At 50.9% G+C, this 20,666-nt stretch overlaps 8 protein-coding genes across 8 annotated transcripts; 4 read left to right on the top strand and 4 right to left on the bottom strand.

Annotated features, from left to right (window-relative positions):
* Window positions 1-2,243: 2,243 nt before the first annotated feature.
* On the top strand, window positions 2,244-3,079 carry PHYSODRAFT_330018 (hypothetical protein; the record flags this gene model as incomplete). The annotated part of the gene is made up of 3 exons (XM_009526591.1): window positions 2,244-2,476; window positions 2,570-2,936; window positions 3,011-3,079. 3 exons carry the CDS (start codon window positions 2,244-2,246, stop codon window positions 3,077-3,079), a joined length of 669 nt encoding a protein of 222 aa, XP_009524886.1.
* Window positions 3,080-3,594: 515 nt separating this feature from the next.
* PHYSODRAFT_488734 (hypothetical protein) lies at window positions 3,595-4,785 on the top strand (the record flags this gene model as incomplete). Its single annotated transcript, XM_009526590.1, has 2 exons — window positions 3,595-4,469; window positions 4,521-4,785. 2 exons carry the CDS (start codon window positions 3,595-3,597, stop codon window positions 4,783-4,785), a joined length of 1,140 nt encoding a protein of 379 aa, XP_009524885.1.
* A 951-nt stretch (window positions 4,786-5,736) lies between these two features.
* Window positions 5,737-7,106, top strand: PHYSODRAFT_330016 (hypothetical protein; the record flags this gene model as incomplete). The annotated part of the gene is made up of 4 exons (XM_009526589.1): window positions 5,737-5,863; window positions 5,948-5,997; window positions 6,071-6,127; window positions 6,198-7,106. 4 exons carry the CDS (start codon window positions 5,737-5,739, stop codon window positions 7,104-7,106), a joined length of 1,143 nt encoding a protein of 380 aa, XP_009524884.1.
* A 783-nt stretch (window positions 7,107-7,889) lies between these two features.
* On the bottom strand, window positions 7,890-8,686 carry PHYSODRAFT_330015 (necrosis inducing-like protein NPP1 type; the record flags this gene model as incomplete). The annotated part of the gene is made up of 2 exons (XM_009526588.1): window positions 7,890-8,154; window positions 8,226-8,686. 2 exons carry the CDS (start codon window positions 8,684-8,686, stop codon window positions 7,890-7,892), a joined length of 726 nt encoding a protein of 241 aa, XP_009524883.1.
* Window positions 8,687-11,566: 2,880 nt separating this feature from the next.
* PHYSODRAFT_495473 (hypothetical protein) lies at window positions 11,567-12,940 on the bottom strand (the record flags this gene model as incomplete). The annotated part of the gene is made up of 2 exons (XM_009526587.1): window positions 11,567-11,970; window positions 12,790-12,940. The coding sequence occupies 2 exons, from the start codon at window positions 12,938-12,940 to the stop codon at window positions 11,567-11,569; spliced, it is 555 nt and encodes a 184-aa protein (XP_009524882.1).
* Window positions 12,941-15,017: 2,077 nt separating this feature from the next.
* Window positions 15,018-16,061, top strand: PHYSODRAFT_313985 (hypothetical protein; the record flags this gene model as incomplete). Its single annotated transcript, XM_009526586.1, has 3 exons — window positions 15,018-15,350; window positions 15,428-15,822; window positions 15,845-16,061. 3 exons carry the CDS (start codon window positions 15,018-15,020, stop codon window positions 16,059-16,061), a joined length of 945 nt encoding a protein of 314 aa, XP_009524881.1.
* A 1,736-nt stretch (window positions 16,062-17,797) lies between these two features.
* Window positions 17,798-18,088, bottom strand: PHYSODRAFT_406211 (hypothetical protein; the record flags this gene model as incomplete). Its single annotated transcript, XM_009526585.1, has 1 exon — window positions 17,798-18,088. A coding segment is annotated over one exon (291 nt), but the record flags the coding sequence as incomplete, so codon positions are not given.
* Window positions 18,089-19,398: 1,310 nt separating this feature from the next.
* Window positions 19,399-19,863, bottom strand: PHYSODRAFT_489161 (hypothetical protein; the record flags this gene model as incomplete). The annotated part of the gene is made up of 1 exon (XM_009526584.1): window positions 19,399-19,863. A coding segment is annotated over one exon (465 nt), but the record flags the coding sequence as incomplete, so codon positions are not given.
* Window positions 19,864-20,666: the final 803 nt, after the last annotated feature.

The raw sequence follows: 20,666 nt of genomic DNA, 5'->3' as shown, positions 1-20,666 counted from the left end.
CGCACGTGTAAGGTTTCACGCGAGCTCGGCATATGGGCCACTTGGTGTCATCCTTCAAGGGATTGAACGGCTCGTAGTGCTTCTGGTGGATAACCCACCAGTGCATCGAAAATGTGAATGGTGATGGTCCATCAATATCCATTACCCATAACCATAATGGAGGGAATCGTGTCTCAAGGGACCTACCCTAATGCTATACAAAAACTAAGTAAAATGACCCGCTGAGACCTTGAATGCTAAGCTACGACTAGCATGCTGACTGCGGCTCGTTCATCGAGCCTACACTACCATTTCCTGTTTCGCACTCTGCTGATCAAGCCTCCTGTCCAAGCCCTCGCCCGGGATGAGCTTCGCCGTCGCGAACCGGGATCTGGTCGACGCCCTGTTCGACCAGGTCAGCGACACTCAATTCAAGTGTAAGCTTTGCACCTCAATCCGCACTCAAGCTCCTCGCAAAGGTTACACCAATCTGGTCGACCACCTCGCTCGGTCTCACGCTCGTGTCGCTGTAGAGAGCGCCTTTGCACCAAGCACCTCGCAATAGGCGCCAAGGTCGTTGCAGTTCCTGACTTTGAAAACGGAATTCTCAAAGTGCAATGTGGTGAAGCACCGAACAAGAATTTCCAACTGCGACGACATCAAGCTACATGGTGGCAGAACGATAGGCAGGGATCAGGCTGCGGTCGCGGATCAAGAGGGTCTATCGAGAGATCTCAAGCGATTGGATAACGTCGTCGCGTAAGGCAACACATATGTCAAGACAGATTACGGGCGATCGCGCTTGGACTGCAGCGTGATTCGACGTAGACCCAAGCCCGGATCGACGACCAATCTCGCAGATCTTGGGCCGCCGAGGACAGAAGAGGACGGATCGGCAGCGCGCGGCTACTCGCACTGGTAATCGATCGGGAGCCGATCGTGGATCGCCGATCGGGGTCGATCGTGGATCGGGAGCCGATCGTGGATTGGGAGCCGATCGTGGATCGCCGATCGGGGTCGATCGTGGATCGGGAGCCGATCGTGGATCGCCGATCGACCTGGATGGGAAGCACATGGGGGCGAAGCCAGGGCAAGAATTCAGTAATCGTTTGGTTGTAGGATGGTAGATGAGATGGCAGCGGTAGAGAGAGACCAGCTAAACATAAATCAGAACGCAATTTGCACAGAAGACCACAAGTGCCCTCAAGTCGTCAAGTCCCAGGAGCTACATTGGCCTCGGCAAGCGTTGACACTTCGGGTAGTGAACTAGCGGTACGGTTAAGACTGGATTAATACATTGGCCAGCTTGACCTACTCTAGTGATCTTTCTCTCGTGTGCAAGTCCTCGATCGACCGGATACTGCTTGGCCGGCGATCGCTGCGTCTCTCAATCGACCTCGATCCCGCTATAGGAAGCGGCAAGCAACTCAGGAAAGGAAGGAACACACCCGGAAAGGCAACTACAGGCCTCGGATCTACTCCAGGCCGACCGATCGAAGCGAAGAACCCTCGATCGGAGCGTATACTCGGACGCAGAGCGAAGACTACCGCGCTGCCCCACAAACTATCCCCGCGTCACGCCAAGACACTCGATCTTCACCAAGTGCTGCATCTTCGGAGCCCCGAGAGAGCAGATCCAGCCCGCCGACGGGTACACAAGGTGAGAACAAGTTCAGCCGATCACGGATCGTTGGGGGACCCCCTCCGTTAGTCGGTGTCTGGGCGCTGGTGGGAAGCTCGATCAGGCCTTAACCAGATTTTGGCCGATCCCGCTACACCACAGCAAGATGGCCGCTGCAAAGAGCTTACCAAGGCAGAGAAGAGGGGGCTGACGCGCTTTGCCCGAACGGAGACAGACGTGGGTGAAGACGAAGCCGGGGAAACCAAGTAAAATAGCATTGAGCCAGTGAAACAGCCTCGATAAGGCTTCAAGAAGAGATACAATGAAGCGAAGAAAAAATATAATATAAGAAAAAAAAGAAAAACGGCCCTTGACACCAGGTTTCTTTTTCAGTAAAAGAACGTAAAAGAAAAATGAATATAAGAAAGATTACCATCCCTGTGCAAGCTTGATTTTTTTTTCATGTGGCGAACTTATTTTTTAATCAGAAGACCTTGGGTATTGGGTTTAATGAGCTATTTTTTCCTAGGTTACCAAGTAAATGGTCTACAGTCTGGTTCGTTGGAAGTGACACTTCATGACTAGCATGACACCAGGCTGGAAACCCGAAGCACCAATACCGTTATTCCACTGGAGATCAATTATGGCGCCTACGGATCTTCCTGTACTCTGGAAGGAAGGAGACTGTCTCGGTGTGAAAGGCGTGCTGGAGGTTCACCAGTCAGACTTGCAGTTGCAGGGCGCAGAAGTTAGCGATCTACAAGGAGGTTCTCGAACAGTGGAGTGTCTCCTGCTCTATGGAGCACGACTGAGCACGGATCGTCGACTTGAAGCCATCATTCCTGACTGGCAGGAAGCTGTCCGCGGCTCATCGCAGTTCTGAGAGCTCCAGCTTCAACTGTTATCGGACGTCGTTGTCATTGTTGGCACGTTGACAAATAAAACGACTCGCGTTCCGATCACCTCCAGAGCCAAAGTTGCGGATGTGAAGGTGCCGTTACAGCAAATGGAAGGCATTGCCGAAGAAGAGCAACTCCTTGTCTTCAATAATACGCGACTCGAAGACCATCACACGCTAGAATCCTACAACACTGGCAATGGTAGCCTTATCTACTTGATCTGGAAGTTGAAAAGAGGGTACATCCCTCCTCAAGACAGTTCTGGCACTTCGGACGAAGTGGTCCAGTTGGACCACGAAGCTTCTTCCGCTTCGTGCTGGAGAATCGCATACGAAGGCCTCAATGTGGAGGGAAGATGCGAGAACGAATACGGCCCTGCATTCCGTGAGATGGTGATCTGCGCCAACCAGTTCGAGTCGTTCAACTCGTGCGGGACGGTTGCATCCGATGCCCATTTTGCCACTGTCGGGTTAAACCTCTCACGTGTGGATTTTGGAACTGCGCATGGAAGTTTGACGGGATACGAGCGCGAAATGGGCTCTCGATCAGCTCTCCCAGGAAGGACGCGAGTGGAGACTGATACCACCCCTTCAGTGCCAACAAGAACCACAATTGCTCTCAGTGGGACAGCCTTTTGATCGTGGTTAAACAACGACGCGTATCGAACGCTGCAAAATTGGCGGAGACTGCTACTTCCTCGTCTGGCCAAGTAAACAGAGAGGATATTTGCGCCATTTGCTGGGCCAAGTTGTGGCTTATCTCAACTACGGCGATCTCCTGTGGGCACATTTTCCATCGTTGTTGCCTCACCAAGTGGATGAAGTGGTGCAGTGACCATGATCATCTTCCAAGTTGCCCTGTGTGCCAAAAGCCAGTGGAAGAAAAAGGTGTTTGAGCTTCAGTCACCAAGGCACTCATTTTTAGTTTATTGCTATCTTGTTGTCCGTAATTCGCTATCATTTTGGTAGGAGCAAACTTCAACTAACGGTGGGAACTTTTGTTCGAACTTACGTGCTGATCATTCTCGGATTTCTCCCCATTCTCTACCCCACTCGTCATTTGAAGCTCAGTGTGCATTTTACTCAAGGAGCAGCGATGTCGACGACCCTCGCGTTTCCTGTCTTGTGGAGGGATTCACGCGGCCGAGGCCTGAGTGGGGTCGTGGAGGTGCACACGTCCGAATTACCCGTGAAAGGTGCGCGAGTCGGCGATTTGTTCCCGGTTATCAACAAGAAAATCGGCAGCAGTGAGGACAAGTCGCGCCAAGTGGAGTCGTTTCTACTGTACGGCGCAAGTCTAAGTCGTGATCGGCTTTTGCAGTCGCTTATCCCAGAGTTGGGGCATAATCCGCGGTTCGTGGCAGTGATGCGAGTTCAACCAGCTCCAGTTCCATCGACGGAGATGTCGATCACGATCAAGACGCTGACGAATATGATAATTCTGCTGCGTTGCGTCTCCTCTGACACGATCGGGTACATCAAGTCGAGGCTCCGAGCCAAGGAGAACTTCACGGTGGCTTCCCAGCGTCTTGTCTACAGGGGGATCCAGCTGGAAGACCACCTCACGCTCACTTCTTACGGCATAACGGACCAAAGCATCGTGTATTTGGTTCGGATGATGCGTGGTGGGGGAATTCCGCCACGAATCTTCGCTGACATTACGGACGAGTCGTTGTTACGCGAGATTGATTTCTCCCGCGACGCTCCTGAGTGGCGCATGGCTAGCAGAGGACTCAACATTGAAGGCCGCTGCGAGAACAAGAGCTGCGAGGCCTATCAGCAGTGGGTCATCTGCCCCAAGCGCTTCGAGGCGTTTAATCTCATGCACGACGACATCAAGTGTCCGATGTGCCGAGCGAAGGTGAAGCCTCAAACGTGTGGATTCTACGACTGCGCGTGGAAATTCGACGGCACGCAGACCAGCAATGGCTTCTCAATCATCTCACTATGGCAAGATGCGAGTGGATACAAGTACCATCGCTTCAAATCCGACGAGTACTACGGCTCGGTGGAATGGGAGAGTCTGCTGATTGTCGCGAAGCCACGGGACGAGTCGATCATGGTGAAGCTGTCGCCTACCAAGTCTGCGGGCTTGGCCAAGGAGGCCAAGTGCACACTGTGCTGGTCCACGTTTGGCTTGACTAAGCCGGGCTTCGTTATCACCATTGGTTGCGGCCACAGTTTCCACTGTAGCTGCATCGACGAGTGGTCGGGCTGGTGCAGCGAGAATGAGACTCTACCGAGTTGCCCCGTGTGTCGCCAAGAAGTGGAGGAAGCTGGGGCTTAAGGGGTGAGACGTCGCTGGGATCGGAGAACCGGCTAGTGGTAGTGAGCAGGATACCTGGCGGCCAAGATGGCGGTGCGAATATATTTCGTTTCTTCTGCATATGCATCAAGGGTGCTCCTCGCGTTGAATCGAATTTTTTTCTTTGCCAGTGAGTGCAGCACCTCGGATGACTATTGCCAAGTTTCTACAGACTATTTCTTGCGGAAAATATGCTAACAAGTTCTTGCCACTACAAAAATTGAATCGAACTCGTTTTCATCTCCTGTTATTGTTTCTCGATCCGAAAATTGACATGACATTGTATCCGAGGGGCTAGGTTTCTCATTGGTTGGTATGCATCTCAGACTCCAACACTCGTCGCTTGAGCGTCGCGCTACAGCACGGAGATCGACATGACTCTGGTGCTCTGTTACGAGAGAATTGGGAATGCCCGCTCTACTCAATTAACGATCACAGCTTGTGGCGTGAAATGCCAGTTGAAGTTGCAGCTCAATTTCCAACCGCACGATACAAGCATCGGAGACCTGCTATTGCCGCTAATGCCAATCAAAATGGAGCGTATAGTAAACGCTGAGTGGGGCGCATTTTGCATTGGCAGCCTGCCATACAGTGGGTCCATTGAAGGAGGGCGATGTCCAGCCGCTCATATAAATCACTACAATTGCCTGGGTGGCGGTTGAAACAGGCAAAGACTCGACGCCGTGTTCTCGTCAAACACGCAGTCTCTCTCCCCCACCCCTCAATTTTTCCGTCAAAAATCATTTTTTTCGAATATAGTTCTACAGGTTTTTGTAGCTTAATGTTTGTAAGAATCGTGCAATCATTTGCTATCTCCTATACATTGTCACGGGTAATATGCGCCACCTTCGCGCGACACCCTCTAATCGCTCGTCGTGCTTCAACTGACCAGTTGCCATTTTGCCTTCTGCTGCGCAAGCCTCCGTTATCGCCATGACGCGCGTGACCGACCTCCCTCCCCCTCCCCACGAGCTCACCAAGCTGCTCTCGTCGTCAGACGAGATCCCCATAGAGACCAAACAAAAACTCCCCAAACACGCAGGACTCGTCGCCCTGGGAGGTACCAATTCAACTATTGACACACGACTACAGTAGACTTTTCACCTCTAACTCTAGTGCCTCCATCTATTATGCGCATGCACAGCTCTGGTCTGGTCGTGGGTGCTACAAGCCGAAGCCTCTCAAGGCCTTCAGGTGCCACGCTGCTGCTGAGCATTGCTCCAAATTGTCGATCTATTCGTGGACTTCGCTTACGATGCTATTGTAGGCGGCGGTCGAGTTCAACAAACCTTTTTTCATCGTGTGCTTCAACCACACGGCTCCGGTACCCCAACTAACTTGACTAATTTGGAGGTAATGCTGGAGCTCTATTGACTCGGTGGAGTTTGCTGCAGGTTGTGTTGCTGCCGCTATTGGTCGGCTACTTCTGGCTCCGAGGCGGGGAACAGGATCGACTCGCTCCGCTGGATTTCTACGGCGTATTAGACCGCCATTCCGTGATTCCGTTGGACAAGTTGTGGAAGATTGCAGCCTTTCTGAGCGCGTTCTACTGCGTGACCGACTACTTTTGGTATGCGGCGCTGGCCAACGTGAGCGTGGCGGCGGGCACGGCCATCTTCAACTGCTCGCCGCTCTTCGTCTACTGCTTCTCCATCTGCTTCCTGCACGAGCGACTGTCGCTGGGCAAGATGTGCGGCGTGTTTACGTCCTTCGCGGGGGTCACGCTCGTGGTTTTCTTCCAGAACGGCAGCGACCTCAACGAGATCGCCAGTACGGGCGTGGCGGCTGGGCTCATGGTTGTGCTCTCGGCGGCACTGTACGGAGGCTACGAGGTTGCGATCAAGTTGACAGTGGGCGAAAACATCACGGATACAGCCACGCTACTGACCATGACGGGGCTGTGCGGACTCTTCACAATTCCAATGTGGATCGTAGGCAGTTTCCTGCTGGCTTACAGCCCCATTGAAGCTCTGTACGAGCCCTTGGGAATGCCCGAGGGCACGCACGGAGTGCTGTTGATGCTGGTCAGCGGCCTCATGGCGGTCGTTTTCTGCGTGTTTCTCCCCTTGTCGCTGTGCTGGACGTCGCCGTTGGAGACGAGCGTCGGGTGCATGCTGACCATCCCCTTGTCGGGACTTGTGGACACGGTGGTTCATCACACGTCGTTCTCGTGGGAATGCATCGCTGGCTCAGCTCTCGTCATGGGGGGATTTGGCATCCTCGAGTACTGCAGTGCGAAAGGAGCCCCGCTACAGCCAGAACCGGCCAACCAGACAGAGGGACATGTAAATACAGTCGTCTAGATCCGGTGATAAAGGCTTCGTTCGGTTGTGAACATAGTATAGCTGTGTACCTACTCATTCGGGCGCATGGAGCTCGGTTAGAAATGGATCACGCTGGTGTAGAAGACGCTGGGCTCGCGAGCACCGACAATTATAATTGTTTTTCGATCTATGAGTTGCGCGGGTGCGGATTAAAGTCCTAGCGTGCTACGTTAAACTGCTCATTTCTCCAAGGCTTCGACAAGAATTATGTTTTCATCAGGCGTACCAGCAACAAATTTGTTTGCACTGAACGCCATTTGTAGCAAAGGCAATTTGAGCTGCGATGGAAGAAAGGCGTCGCTCGACTTGAGGAAATATTAAATTCTAGTGTGGAGAGATGACTTCCTCGTGTGAGGCCAGATGTTTCGAATCGTATCAGACATACTAGTCCCTCCAACTCAAGAATAGGCTTGAATTAAATCTTTTCATGCACCAAGAAACTTTCGCCATCACCTGAATACGCGTTTTGCGTGCTAGGTAAGGCAATAACACGAAATGTTGGCGGATTCTGAGATGCGCTCGATCACAGCGCGTTTCTTGCTATGGTAACTGCGACTTCTGCGATTCATGCTTCGATTGTCATTACATAATCTTGCAGCGGCCACAGGATGTAATGTTTTTGAAAGTGCCGTTTTCATTTCTTCCTTGCTTTTTATCCTTTGCCGTACGGGCGCAACTATTCGAGGCGTGTACCTTCATCAAAACCCCGAGAAACAGTTTTTGTATCTCTTTCCGAGTCCGCTTGGAGCTGTATTGTAACAACTAGAGGGACGGACGAGCCGCCTTGAGGTTCGCGTTAAAGTTGGCATCAATGAACGGGACCTTGGTCTCTCCAAAGTCCGTCGTGCTCAGGGCGTCACGAGCCTCGACCGTCAACTGTTCCCACATGATGAGGTCCTGGAGTTCACCGCCCCCCAGCGTATTCTGGCTCAGTGCACTTGGCTCCTCCCCGTTAGCTTCGTAGACGAGCATGGCACTGGTGCCGTTGAAATATCCCGTGAAGGGTGGAGAGCACTCTTGATACCCGCTACGAGGGTTACGGCCGCAAACTTGTGGGGCGTTCTTCAAAATTCCGTAAAATTCCCCTTCCGTCCCCACCGAAGTCGACAAGGCGAGTATCTGGGCGTCTCCAAAGCAGGATTATCCAGCCACACGACGGCGTTGACCCAGTTGTGTCGAAAGCCCTTGTCGGAGAAGGTTCCCCGGTAATAAACATCCTTGGGGAAATACCACGCGTACATGATGGCCCACATGTCGTCGTGCCAACCAGCTCGGCCGTAGACTTGCGAGCCCAGCCCTGAGCCCTTGCAGGCTCCATCGCGCTTGCCAGTTCCTTTGAGCCCTCCGCTCGTCTCACCCGCGGCGTTGACAGCAGGGTACGGGTGGCACGCGTCGAGGATGAGGAGATTTGGCTTGTACTTAACGGCGGCCTTCTCGGACACGGTGACTGGGCCAGGCTGTGGGAACGGCTGCACCTTGTCGTGGTCGATGGTGGCACCGCCCACAGAGCTGAGTTGAGCGGCGACACAAGCGGCGTAAAGCAATGAGCACAGCTTCATAGTGAAAGCTTGGCACGAAATCGAAACTGAGCTTCGGATGCGATCTCGGTCGGCTGTTGGATTCGCGATTCATGCCTACGTTGATTAGTATGTGGATGAGTGAGTCCACTACGATTGAACCCGTAATTAGGCGAATAAAGGTTTATACTGAACTGGGATCCACGAACATGTGACTGTAGTTGATTTTACTGGATTATTGGACTACCTAGGCAGTGTTCGTAACCGTTCGCAGTGAGGCGAGTAAATGCGGTTATCTTGGAATTGTGTACTCCACTACAGTACCATAATATGCCGTAGCTGGACACTGCTGTGAAAACTACGCACACGTTAACACTCTTTAGTTGAGGAAATGGATACATTTGGAGGTTAATCTAGACGTATTTACTGAGTTGGGTGGCTGCTTCGCACTACCCCCACCCTGGGATTCCGACGGAAGTACCTATTATTCTAGGTAGCCAAGCACCTTGGCTTCTTTACTTTCAAAGTCGTTTTAATTTTATCATTGTGCTGACATGTGGTGTGCCAGCGAGCTCTACCCAACCGATTATTTACCTCTTTTAGTAGTATATTATATGTAGATTGGATGGTAAATTCTTCGTTTCGAAGGCTATTTCTCCGTTCTTGTTTGCCCTCATGCAACTCTCGGTGCAGCTCCACACTTGTGTTCTAACGCTACTAACATGTTATAGGACATGTAGTTCAAAATACGTGGTGTATGTTGAGCTGCAGCACCACGTCACAGATTATGTGCTGTACACAAAGGCAACTTGCATGTTGCAGAGAGTGATGGTCGTCGAAGCTTCGCGAAGTGCTGATCAAGTTTGTCAGGGTTCTAGATTGTAGGAACTAGAGCGAACTAGAGCGAAGTGCTAAGGTCTCGTAGGTAAAGCTTTTGATTCAATCTCACTTTCCATTCTACACTGCATCGCAAAAGAAGAGTTCAAGTCATTTTGTGTACTCATAAACAGTTAGCTTCGGAGGATCTGGTGGTTGATCTCAGCTGTTGGAATCGCGACTCGTGCCTCGTTGATTAGTAAGCGGTCTCCAGGACGAAGCAGAATCGAGCCTGTACTACCGAGAAGTCCGTCGTAAAGTTCGCGCCGAGCCGCCAAATAATCAAAGGGTGCCGCCCGCACTCTGCTGTCAACGCCACAGGTGAGACGGGTGGAGGGCTGAAACGCGTGTGGAAACGCGTCTTGGCGTAGTAGGGCCAACAAAAGCTGACGGGCACCGCGGGTGGGCACACTTTGGTGGTTCGTTCTTGGCCACCGTACCACGAATACATGATGGCCCAGAGATCCTTGTGCCAACCACCCTGAGCATACACTTGCAAACCAGCCGGACTCCAAGGACCTCATCATGTACGGATGAAGCCCGGGACGTTCTGAAGGACGCGGACTTGGAGCGAACGCCAACTTCAAACCTCGAGACGGCTCGCCCGTTTCTGTCCCTTTCACTTAACATTTATTGTGGCTCCAGCAGTACAATGGGGGGCCATCTCTAATATGTTAAGAGGTTGCATGCGTAAGGAGTCATTAGTGATGGAAACAAGTTGTTAAAGCGCGATCCGGTGAAATGGGTACAGTGTTCCTCACCGCCCCACAAGTCTTCATCCTAGTATTAATATTGACTACCCCTAATAGCAACAGCTCACTTTTTTCCGCCGCAGCAAGTCGGATTTTTTTCCGGGGCTGTGATTGGCCAGGAAAAAAATCGGCGACAGGAACAAAAAGTGAGGAATTACCCTGATCCAGTAGAAAAGTACTGGATCGCCCCCGAGGCCGACCGAAAAACAAACTACTGTCACAGTATTTGCTAAGTTCGTGATGCGTATTTATCAAGACGTATCTACCTACTTCTGCGAGACTGGATCCTTGCGCTGCGTCGTGTCGGTCGTCGATGGCGAGTCCGACGTCTCCCTCTTGTCGATTGGTAGACCCAGATGAAGTCGATCGAATTGCGTTCGAACCGTAGCTTCAGGCGCATCGGAACGTGGCTTCCCGGTTCCCATGTAAGCTCCTGGTACCCAACCCATTGAATGAGATAATATACTCTTACGTTGATCCACCTTTTCGCGTATATTCGCTCTACCTCATATAGCTGCCCATCCACGCCTCTCTGGGCCCTTCGATTGCTTGCGAAGAGGCCACCACCCCTACGTCGTTCTTCTCGGAGATCACCCCCGACTGATGATTCTTCCTCTTCCTGCTCGTCGGTGTCTTAGTCGCTGACGTCATGAGCGGAAATACCGGGATTCAGTCGGAGACGGTAAAACGAGCCGTCCAGGCGGCGCTGGATGTTCCGGGCGTGGCGCTGTCGTGGGTTAAGGCATGGCATTGAGCACAAAGCAGAATGGGGCTTGCCGAAGCGCTGAAAATGTAGTTCGCAGTCTATTTCTATTCTAAGTGTTGCCTTAAAATATATACAGTAGACTTCAGCCCGGAGGTCAGGTTGTGATTTGGCTAAATTTAACGTAGTTAAATTGCAAAATTCAGATTGCAGATCAACGTAGCATATTGCACCATTGCGGCTTAAATTATACAAAAAGGGTGTACCATGGAGTGGTACATTCGTAGAGTTCCTACTCCTTCTAGAGTTTAAGAGATTTGCACGAAATATTTTACTCGCGTGTTCTTAGGGCACAACACTAGAGATCTATCGGTTTAGATTTTTAATATACCTTACCCAAATATGACTCAGCAACACTTGCATATTTGGTTAGAATTGTCGGAAAGCACAATATCTATAAATTATGAAGTGTTGTTTGTCAAAAATAAAGATCGATAAAGTATAAATTGGCTTTGCCCGACGAAGCTTATTCTTGTCCCTACAGCGCGTTTTTCACAATCTTTCGCGTGTGTTGTGGCCTCTTTCCTGGCTTCAACCCTCTTTACCAATCCGTTCAGGAGTGGGTTCAAGTTGTGGAGGAAGAATTGTGTCGTCCCGCTGTAAGGTTGCTGTTGTCGGCCAAGGGAGAAATTTGAATGTGTAGGTATCGCGGAAGTGCTCGATCGACATACCCTTGGCGTCATGCAAGTCTTCGATTCGTCGGCCATCCTTTGACGCAGCGCAAATTGCGTGGACACAAGGGAACATTTGGTCTTGCCAATTGCCGCACGTGCACTCCAGCGCTGGCAAATCGACTACCCGGTCTGGGTGCACATATCCTGGTATGGCAACAGGGCCCTTGAACAAGACGCTGTACGCACCCTCGAGAAGGGGTGTAAACTCGCACATATCAGCTGCAGCTTGGCGGTCTGTTCGTCGCTCTAACAACTTGGGGACTAAATCCGAGAGTGCGCCAGATTTTGTCCACGTTACAATCAATTGTCGCCTTTTGGACATCAGTTGACTCAGCTTCAAGAAGTACAAGTGGAATCCGTCCAAGGGTTTGGCGGTCCGAAGCTCTTTACCCATCCAGTTGTTCGCTTGCTCTGACAGATTTGAGGTTATTTAGTCGAAAGTCGGGAGATTAAACTTTTCTTGGAAACTGTACTTCACCCAGTGAGCACGTTTGATTCCGTCCAGAAAATTCGCAGCGGCAGGGTTGTTCACGGCGAGTTCACTTCGATACAGCTTATAGTCATTTTCACAGTCGCTGCGTGCCATTCTGCATACCCACGCACGGTCTTCCTGGGACAATCTGGAACATTTCCTGTTAATGGTGTCCATGATATGCCGCAGGCAGTATCGATGGCCAGCGTTTGGGAAAATTGTCCCGACAGCTGGAAGCAGACCTTTTTGTCTATCCGACAATATCGTGAACTTTTCTCAGTCAACTGCCTCCTTGAATGCTCCCAGGAACCAAATCCAATTGGCCTTGTCCTCTTGTGAAACCAGCGCGAGTCCAACTGGAACGATGTGGTTGTTGTAGTCTTTCGCGGTAGCTACCAGATAAATGCCCTGTTCGTGCATTTCCTCTTTAAGGTGGACCCCGTCAAAGCCGACCATCTTTTTGCAGTTCTGGGCAATGTGAATACCAGCGTTAGGGATGAAGCACGCTCGACCAAACGACGATCCGTCCGCGGCAGTTTCCACTCTCCAAACCGATCCGGGGTTGTTGTGCGCCATCAACTCGAAGTACGCCGGCAGTTTTCGGTAACTTTCTACCAAGTCGCCGTGAATTTTGTCGTCAATTTTCTGCTTCATTCTGGACACCGATGTAGCGCTTACGTCCGCTCCTTTCGATTTCAGAAAATTCCTGATAGCGGCGCCTGACATAGAAGCCGTAGATCCATCGTGGGCGGGAAGCATCTCGGTCTCGACAATCGCTGTCAGCTTGCTTATCTGCTGCGTGGTATTCCGCATGGGCTTGGACGGCAACGGGATGGACCCTTCAACACAAGGGGCCTTGGCACTACCAACGAACTTGAGGTGATTGTGCACAAAATTTGCCTGGGTTATCTTCCACTTCCCCGATTTTCTGTGAACATTCACGAAAAACGGACACGTGAGTTGGGCAGCTGGTGTAGTCCGGTCGAAATATTGCGTTCCATTGAGCGCCTTGCACGCAAATTTCGCATTACCGGAGTTGTCGTCCTTCACACTGGTCTGCTTCACAAAAATCTGGAAGCCGCACCTCACAGCCAAATCTTTGCGCTTGCTGTGGACTGCCTTTTGTGAAGAAAAGACTGAATTGGCAATATTCTCTCGGAGCTGGTAGGCCAAGCCATACGTTGAGCTTGTCGGGTTCGTCGACTCGACTGCAACATCGTCCCTGAGTAGTCCCAACTCCTTGGCAGCTTCGAGATCAGACACGTCGAGTGAAAAGCGAGCAGAGCCGTAGTTTGGGGGGTTTCTTGCTCTTGACTTGGACATTTGCACAATGCAGCAGAATATAGCTGTGAATCACCCTTTAGAGAATTATTTATTATTCAAGTCTACTTGGTTTTTATTTAGCACTAGCCTTCGAAATCTTACCTATTTCAGGTGTCCCGCAAATAAACCGAGAGCTCAAAGTTAGCCCATAAATGGTTGATAGGTTCGCAAGTGGCGTGCCGGGCGTACTTAGGATTTTTTTACTGTATGAAGAAAATGGCTGTCGGCCTGGGGGGCGATCCAGTACTTTTCTACTGGATCATGGTAATTCCTCACAAAAAGTCGTTCCAGTCGAGCCGCAGCAGCAGCTGGGTTTTTTTTCTGGCGCCTAGATCTGAGCACCAACGGTACGGTAGGATGGTCGTCGCGCGAGAGAAGACTCCGCCCTTGGGGCTTGCGCTGCGAGCAGAGTACTCGGAAGGTCAATCTAGTAAGCCTACTTGTGTCAGTCGGATGCCTTGGCGTCCAGCAAGCGTTGCTCCAGCGCGATCATGTAATAATGCACAATGTATGTCGAGGGACGGAGAGAACACGAGCCGTTCCACGAGCTCTGTATCTATACTACACTCGAGTCTTCCTTAACAAGCAGCCTAGGACTGTGTCTAAAGCTGCATCCACTAATCGCTGCGTGTTGGAAGGCGCTGAGAGTAGTGAGCGGACGGCAGTTCGCTCCGCTAGCTACAGCTAACTTAGCCCTACTTTCACATCGGCAGGCCGAGCAACAAGCGCCTCCCCCAACAAAACTCAACACGCTCAGTCTCCTCACCTTGACCATCAACAACAGGTGGGCCTCCTTCGTGCTCACGCGCGACCTCAGCAACTCTACAACTCGGATAGACGCCGACTGGAGTTTCATGCTAAACTCAACACCTACCACGCCGATTGCAGTAGGATGAACACGCTGTTGCCTTCTCACACTCAACCTGAAGGAGACAGAGGACACCACCTTCCTCTTGCTGGCGCTCCGGGCATTCCAGCGTACGCTTCCCAGCATCCCAGAGGACAAGCGCGTAGGCTGGACGGAAAATCTTGATCTTTTGCTACGGACCGTGAATTTGGTGGTCAACGCACTCAGCTTGTGATTGGTAAAAAAACATTTGTCGTGTCTGAGTGAGAAAAAAATAGTTGCTGCTGCAGGCATTGATAGGAGTACGAACACTTAATTGTAGCCATACAATTCTCAAGTCAGCTTGCCCATCTCCCCCAAAAGATGATGAGGACGTGGATCTTCAGAACGCAATTCGCTACGTCAGCCGCCGTCCTGCGGTCTCAGCTACAAGGTAGAAGCCTCTACCAGGCCCCCCTCCAGCCATGACGCAGGCCAACATGGGACTGCATCCAGTCGCTCCAGCAACTGCAAAGCCTCCGACAATGGACGAGCGCACCAAACTATTCCACTCCAGCCACGAGGGCGACTCTGAGACGGAGACCAAGCGGTCTCAGCTGCTCCACACCAAGCACGTCGGACTCGTCGTGCCCTTCGGTTAGAATGCCCTACCTCAATTGGGGAAACATGCTGTACACTTACTCTACCACTGCACGCACACCGCTGGTGTGGTCGTGGGTGCTGCAGTCCGAGGCGTCCCAGGCGCTGCAGGAGGTGGTGCGCTTCGACAAGCCCTTCTTCATTGTGTGTTTCAACCACACCATGACGGCGGTCGTTCTACCGCTGGTAGTGGGGTTCTACTGGATCACAGGGGAGAGGGAGAACGCACTGGACGTCGTGGACGTGCTCAAGCGCCACTCGGTCATCCCGTTCGACAAGTTATGCTGGATTTCGGCCTGCCTGAGCCTGTTCTACCTCTTCGCGGACTATTTCTGGTACGCGGCACTGGCCAACGTGAGCGTCACGGCGGGCATCGCCATCTTCAACTGCTCGCCGCTCTTCTGTACTGCTTCTCCGTCTGCTTCCTGCACGAAAAGCCGTCTTTTGGCAAGATCTGCGGCGTCTTCACGTCCTTCGTGGGGGTCACGATGGTCGTCATGTTCCAGGACGGGAGCGACGTCGGTGAGATCGCTGGTACCAGCCTCGTTGCGGGTTTGCTGGTGGTTGTCTCTGCGGCGTTGTACCGCGGCTACGTGGTCGCGCTCAGACTCGCGGTGGGGGACGACATCACGGACACCACGACGCTGCTGGCGATGACGGGGCTCTGTGAGCTGTTCACCGTTCCGCTGTCGATTGTGGGGAGTTTTGCACTGGCGTACAGTCCCTTCGAGTCGCTCCAAGAGCCGCTGGGATTCCCCGTGACTGGGCATGGAGTGTTCTTGCTGCTACTGAGTGGAATGATGGCGGTTGTGTTCAACATTTTCTTGCCGTTGTCACTCCCCGTTGGAGACGAGTGTGGGCGTGATGCTGACGATCCCGCTCTCGGGGGTCATTGACACGTTGATGCATCACACGGCGTTTAGTTGGCAGTGTATTGTCGGGTCAGCGTTGGTGATGGGAGGTTTTGGGATCTTGGAGTACTGCAATGGGCCTCCTGAAGCTTCGAATTACACCGAAGAACCTGACAGCATGATAGCTCTGGTGTTGAGGAAGGAATTGGAGGGGAATTAACGCGAAGTGCACCCTTGGTGTCGAATGACGAAGGCTGCATTTCGTACGTCACCCCGGAAAAGCTGCGGTGACCTTGTGAGTAAAAAAAAACACGAAGCGGGATTGTATGGAATTCCTGTTGATGTTGTTAGTGTTATCGAATCATGATGCTGTTGGGTGATCGCATCCGCATGGCACGATAAACGTTTTCAAGACTCGCTCTGCAGGTTCATCAGATCAATGACGTTCCAGGGCTAAATTCTAGTCTCTGTATTGCGCTATGCCGGGTAAAGGCCTGTTTCATTTGAGAATAACTGGAATAAGAATAGCGGGAGTTATTCCTCCCGCTTAATTACGACAAAATACGATAATCTTATTGGCTAAGAAGTTATTCCCAGGAATAAGTTATTCTGACTTTGAAAGTCAGGATAGCTATTAGGATGAGTCGAACCTTGCAAAAAACGTGCTGATTTTTAGGGCGATTTGATGTTGATTATTTCGGCGAAATCTTGATGATTTGAAAAATCAACATGATGATTTCGAACTTCAATTGCTGTTCCCTCCTCGACCTCTGATACAATTTCAGCTGTTTTTGAAATCCTTCCTCAACTAGAAATTGTTGTGTACAGTATGTGTTTAGGCAAGTTTTCACACTATCGCTTTAAACAAGTTTTAGATGTCAACTCGCGAAGATGGAGACGTTGTGAGCTGCTGGACAGTGTTACGTTGGAGTCGGCCATTGCTAGGTATAAAGCTGGATATAAGAAGATGTATATGCACTAAGCAAGAGCCTGCGCGTGATGGCGAGAAAGGAAGTGATAATTCGCTGTTTTCGCCAACTACATGCGAAAACTGAGAGTGAATACCCTACTTTGATTTGTTGATTTTTGGGACAGAACGTTGCTGATTATTCGGCCCCGTCTCTGTTGATATTTTTGTCGCTATTTTTAAGGTTCGACTCCCCCTATTCTGAGCGGAATAACTACATGGCCGGGGCTTCCTCACCTCTCCGTCGAGGACCGCCAGACTCCGCAGGCCAGCCGATGCTGACGCTGCTGGGAATGTGTAGAGACTTCGTGGCGAGGTGAGGAAGCTCCGGCCTATACAGGGGTTGGTTGCGACTGCGTAGAGCAGCTTTAGTGCTCCTCTAGAGCCCGCTCGGGGCCCGCGCTTGGTGACGAGCAGCGAGCAGTGCTCGAAGCAGTGTTCGCGAGAGCGGACTTTTGTGAATGTCGCGCCAGCCAATGATTTTCTTCCTTCCATAACGCATATTCTTTTTCCCAGTTATTGTGGGGCTTTATTCACCACCTGTTTCGTTTGAATAGCGTAGAATTGTTATTCCAGCTCGGCGCTATTCCCGACTTATTCTCAAATGAAACATGCCCTAAAGGCTAAAAGAACGGGTGAGCCGACTCGAGGTTGGGCTTGATGGCTTCGTCAATGAATGGAGGTGCAAGCTCTGCTGCACCTAAGGCGCTACGTGCTTCTTCGACGGGCGTTTTTTTTTTTTCTTTCAGCGGCTACTTTCCATTTATGGTCAAAAAGTCTGATTTTCATTTATTATTGGCTAGTTTTTATTTCGATGGTGTTATTGCATTCACAAGGGTTTTACTGCATTTATTAAAAAATGAAATGTCCGGGTTACTCGGTCCCTAGTTCGTAGCACCCGAAGTGCTCACTACGTCTAGCCTTATGTCGTCCACTTGCTATTCTGCTGAAGCTTCACGCTACCGCTGTTGTGTCGAAGATATGCATTAGTTGGGAACAATGTTGTGCCCCATTTGGAAAGAGAAATTGATCGTTATGGCAAGAGCTTCAACTTCCAGGACAGTCACCTCATCTTTATCCTCGTACGCGATCCTCCAGAACCGCTTTCCTCCACGACTGAAGGGGGGTTTAATCTTGCCAATATAGGTCCGCTGGGACTCCTCGCCATCCGCCTCGGCCGCTGTCTTTTCGATTAGCACACTCCAGTTGATAACACTTGCTGGTTTGCCCACAAGTCGTTTCATCAGGGCATCGACGGAGTATTGGGATGTTCTCACACCAGCTCACTGGAGGCATTTGCTTTTCTTGCGCGGTCTACTGGGAGGCCTGCGAGCTGGGAGCCCACGAAGCATCACCGTCAAATCAAGATTGTCAACGAGGTGAAGGCATGCTAGTACATGAGCACACAGCCACCTCGTCTGGTAGAAATCTTTGCAGTCACACTTGATTTTTTTTTCTGATGGTGTTGACCTCCTCCAGGGACCACAACGGAGAGTTCCAGTCGTGCTCATATGGAAGTCGATCCAACACCTCCACCTTGTGCGGTGAGAGGTATCGAAGCTGGACATTCTCCATAATTTCATCATCCTTGCTGGATCCGCTGACCGAGCTCTCACTGGTCTTCGTTCAGCTCGCGTTCACCTTCAATCCATGCACATTGTCGTCCCGGACGATGTAGTATCTCTGGTTGAAGTAATACGCCTGGATGTTGCGGATTGCTCTGCGCGACTTGCGTTTGTGAGTCGGGATGTAACGGGATACACGCACAAGTGGCTGTCACTTGTTACTCTAACAGCTGCGATGTCTGTTAGAGGTTTGAACAGTTCCTCGACCTTGGGGTAAGGTACACCAATGTCTACATACATTTAAGACCACCACGACGGGTAGTCTATACACATTTAGGATTTCTATTGGCTGAAAGCAGCATCTTTTAGCCAATGAGTGACTTGCATGTTAGCAGAACCCTGCCAACCAGCCGTTGGCAGATTCCTAATTTAGAATATTACATTTAGAGGAAGTCAGAAACATAAAACAAAAATAGCAGTTCTCATTTTAGCCCAAAAACATTATTTGGATCGTATATTTAGATTAATCTATACTCGGAGATCCGAGTATAGATTAACTCTAGTCTAAACTAAGCTACGCTTCCTCGTACACGTGCGCACACGTGTAAGCTAAAGTAGTGAGCCAAAGTAGGCCCATTACACGGGAAGTGGTAGTCGTCGTTGCAGAGGAGTACACCAGCTTCTAGAACCTCTGCGGAAACTGGCCCAGCGGTATAGTGCTGGATAGGCTCCGACCCAATTTCCATCGCGCACTCGACCAGGATTGCCGTTAGAGTCAACGCAAGCACATGCCCTGTTGAAGCCCGCAGCTGATTCACTGCAGTAGTCTTGGTGGTGCGAGTCAATCGGATCCTGGTTCGGAACAATACCAGGAACGTCGCTGGCCGTATAGAAGCACAGGTCCCACGGCTCTGTAATATATTCCGTGTCCAGCCACGCCGCATGCTCGCCTTCACCAAGGTCGTCCAAATTCTGAGTAATGGGTGTGGAAAGCTCCTCGAATTGCTGCTTCGAGTGCGATTGACTCAAATAATCGTGCTGGGTCTTGATGATGTCGTTGTAGCGGTCGCTCTCTGCAAGCAACCCTTTCTTCTTCCGAGCATTCCGGTCGAGATGGGGCAGCAGTCGAGAAGCTTGATCTCCGACCCGACAGTCTGGAAAGCGTTCGCAATTGAAGTGGAGCGGTCCAATGAGCCAAACTGTAGATCCAGTGTCACGCCGAAAAATTCTTGGCACCGTTGCTTGCATACGGAAAACAGCTTCGTATACGCAAAGGCGGTCTCCGTCCTGACGAACATGAATGCCATCGGGTAAACCTTCTGTTGACACGCATGCGAAGCGGTGTAACGAAGTCCGAATATGCCAAAAGACACAAGCGGCCAAACACCGAAGTGAAGCTTGTATGTTCCTGTGACCCCGAACATCTCGCCATTTTGACTTGCCACTGTTCTGGGAGCTGTTCGAAAAAGCCTTCGCGAAGTGAAGATGATTCAGACCGAGGTGTCACCACTGTCGATCGTGTCGGTGAAGCAGTCCAGCACTATGAGCTCATTTTGAAACTCAAAGGGTTGGCGAGCGATGCGCCGAGCGTCCCGCTCGCGATTGTAGCGCATATGACCGAAAAATGCTGCTGGGGTTGTGCAGAGTCTTGGCGTCGCCCAAACCATGACATCAGCGTGGGTGATAATGTAGAAATCCCCCCCGTCTTCGCAGTAGTTGTGCTCTGTTTTTGACTTGGGAAGCTGATGGCAGCAAGGCGAGAACTTCTTCGGAGTGATCGTACTTCATGAGTAGGGTGTTCAAACACTTTTTGGGACCTTGGCCTCCCAGCAGCAAACCGTCGATCTCCGGAAGTAATGGCTTGTAAATCCCCGTCCGCTGCGTCTCAATCGGTGCCACAACTGCTGTATGCATACCACTACGCGAAAACCGAAACTTGCCGTCGGGATCCAGAGTGATGCTTCACACCTAGGTGCAAAATATGTGATATCGGCTTCTGTACTTAAATCACCTAGATAAAATAGATATGATAGCGACTTCTGTACTTAAACCTGCCACGAACTTTGTCCGAATCTTTAAAGGCCAGAAATGCTGTAAATGACGCTAGGTTAAAGTTCCAGAAACTTGCTTCGATCCTACCCTTCTAATTGTTTTGGTAGGGCACCGAACAGTAGCCCTACAAGCCCTCAACCGAAAAATTTATGCAATGCATGTAACAGCCATTTCGAATGTACAGAATGAAATAAATCCATCCGAAATGCAATGTAGCTGTCGAGAATGAAATGTATCCCCA

The sequence above is a fragment of the Phytophthora sojae genome (assembly GCF_000149755.1).
Source record: "Phytophthora sojae unplaced genomic scaffold PHYSOscaffold_3, whole genome shotgun sequence".
NCBI lineage: Eukaryota > Oomycota > Peronosporomycetes > Peronosporales > Peronosporaceae > Phytophthora > Phytophthora sojae.
This window is presented reverse-complemented; position numbering and strand designations above follow the sequence as displayed.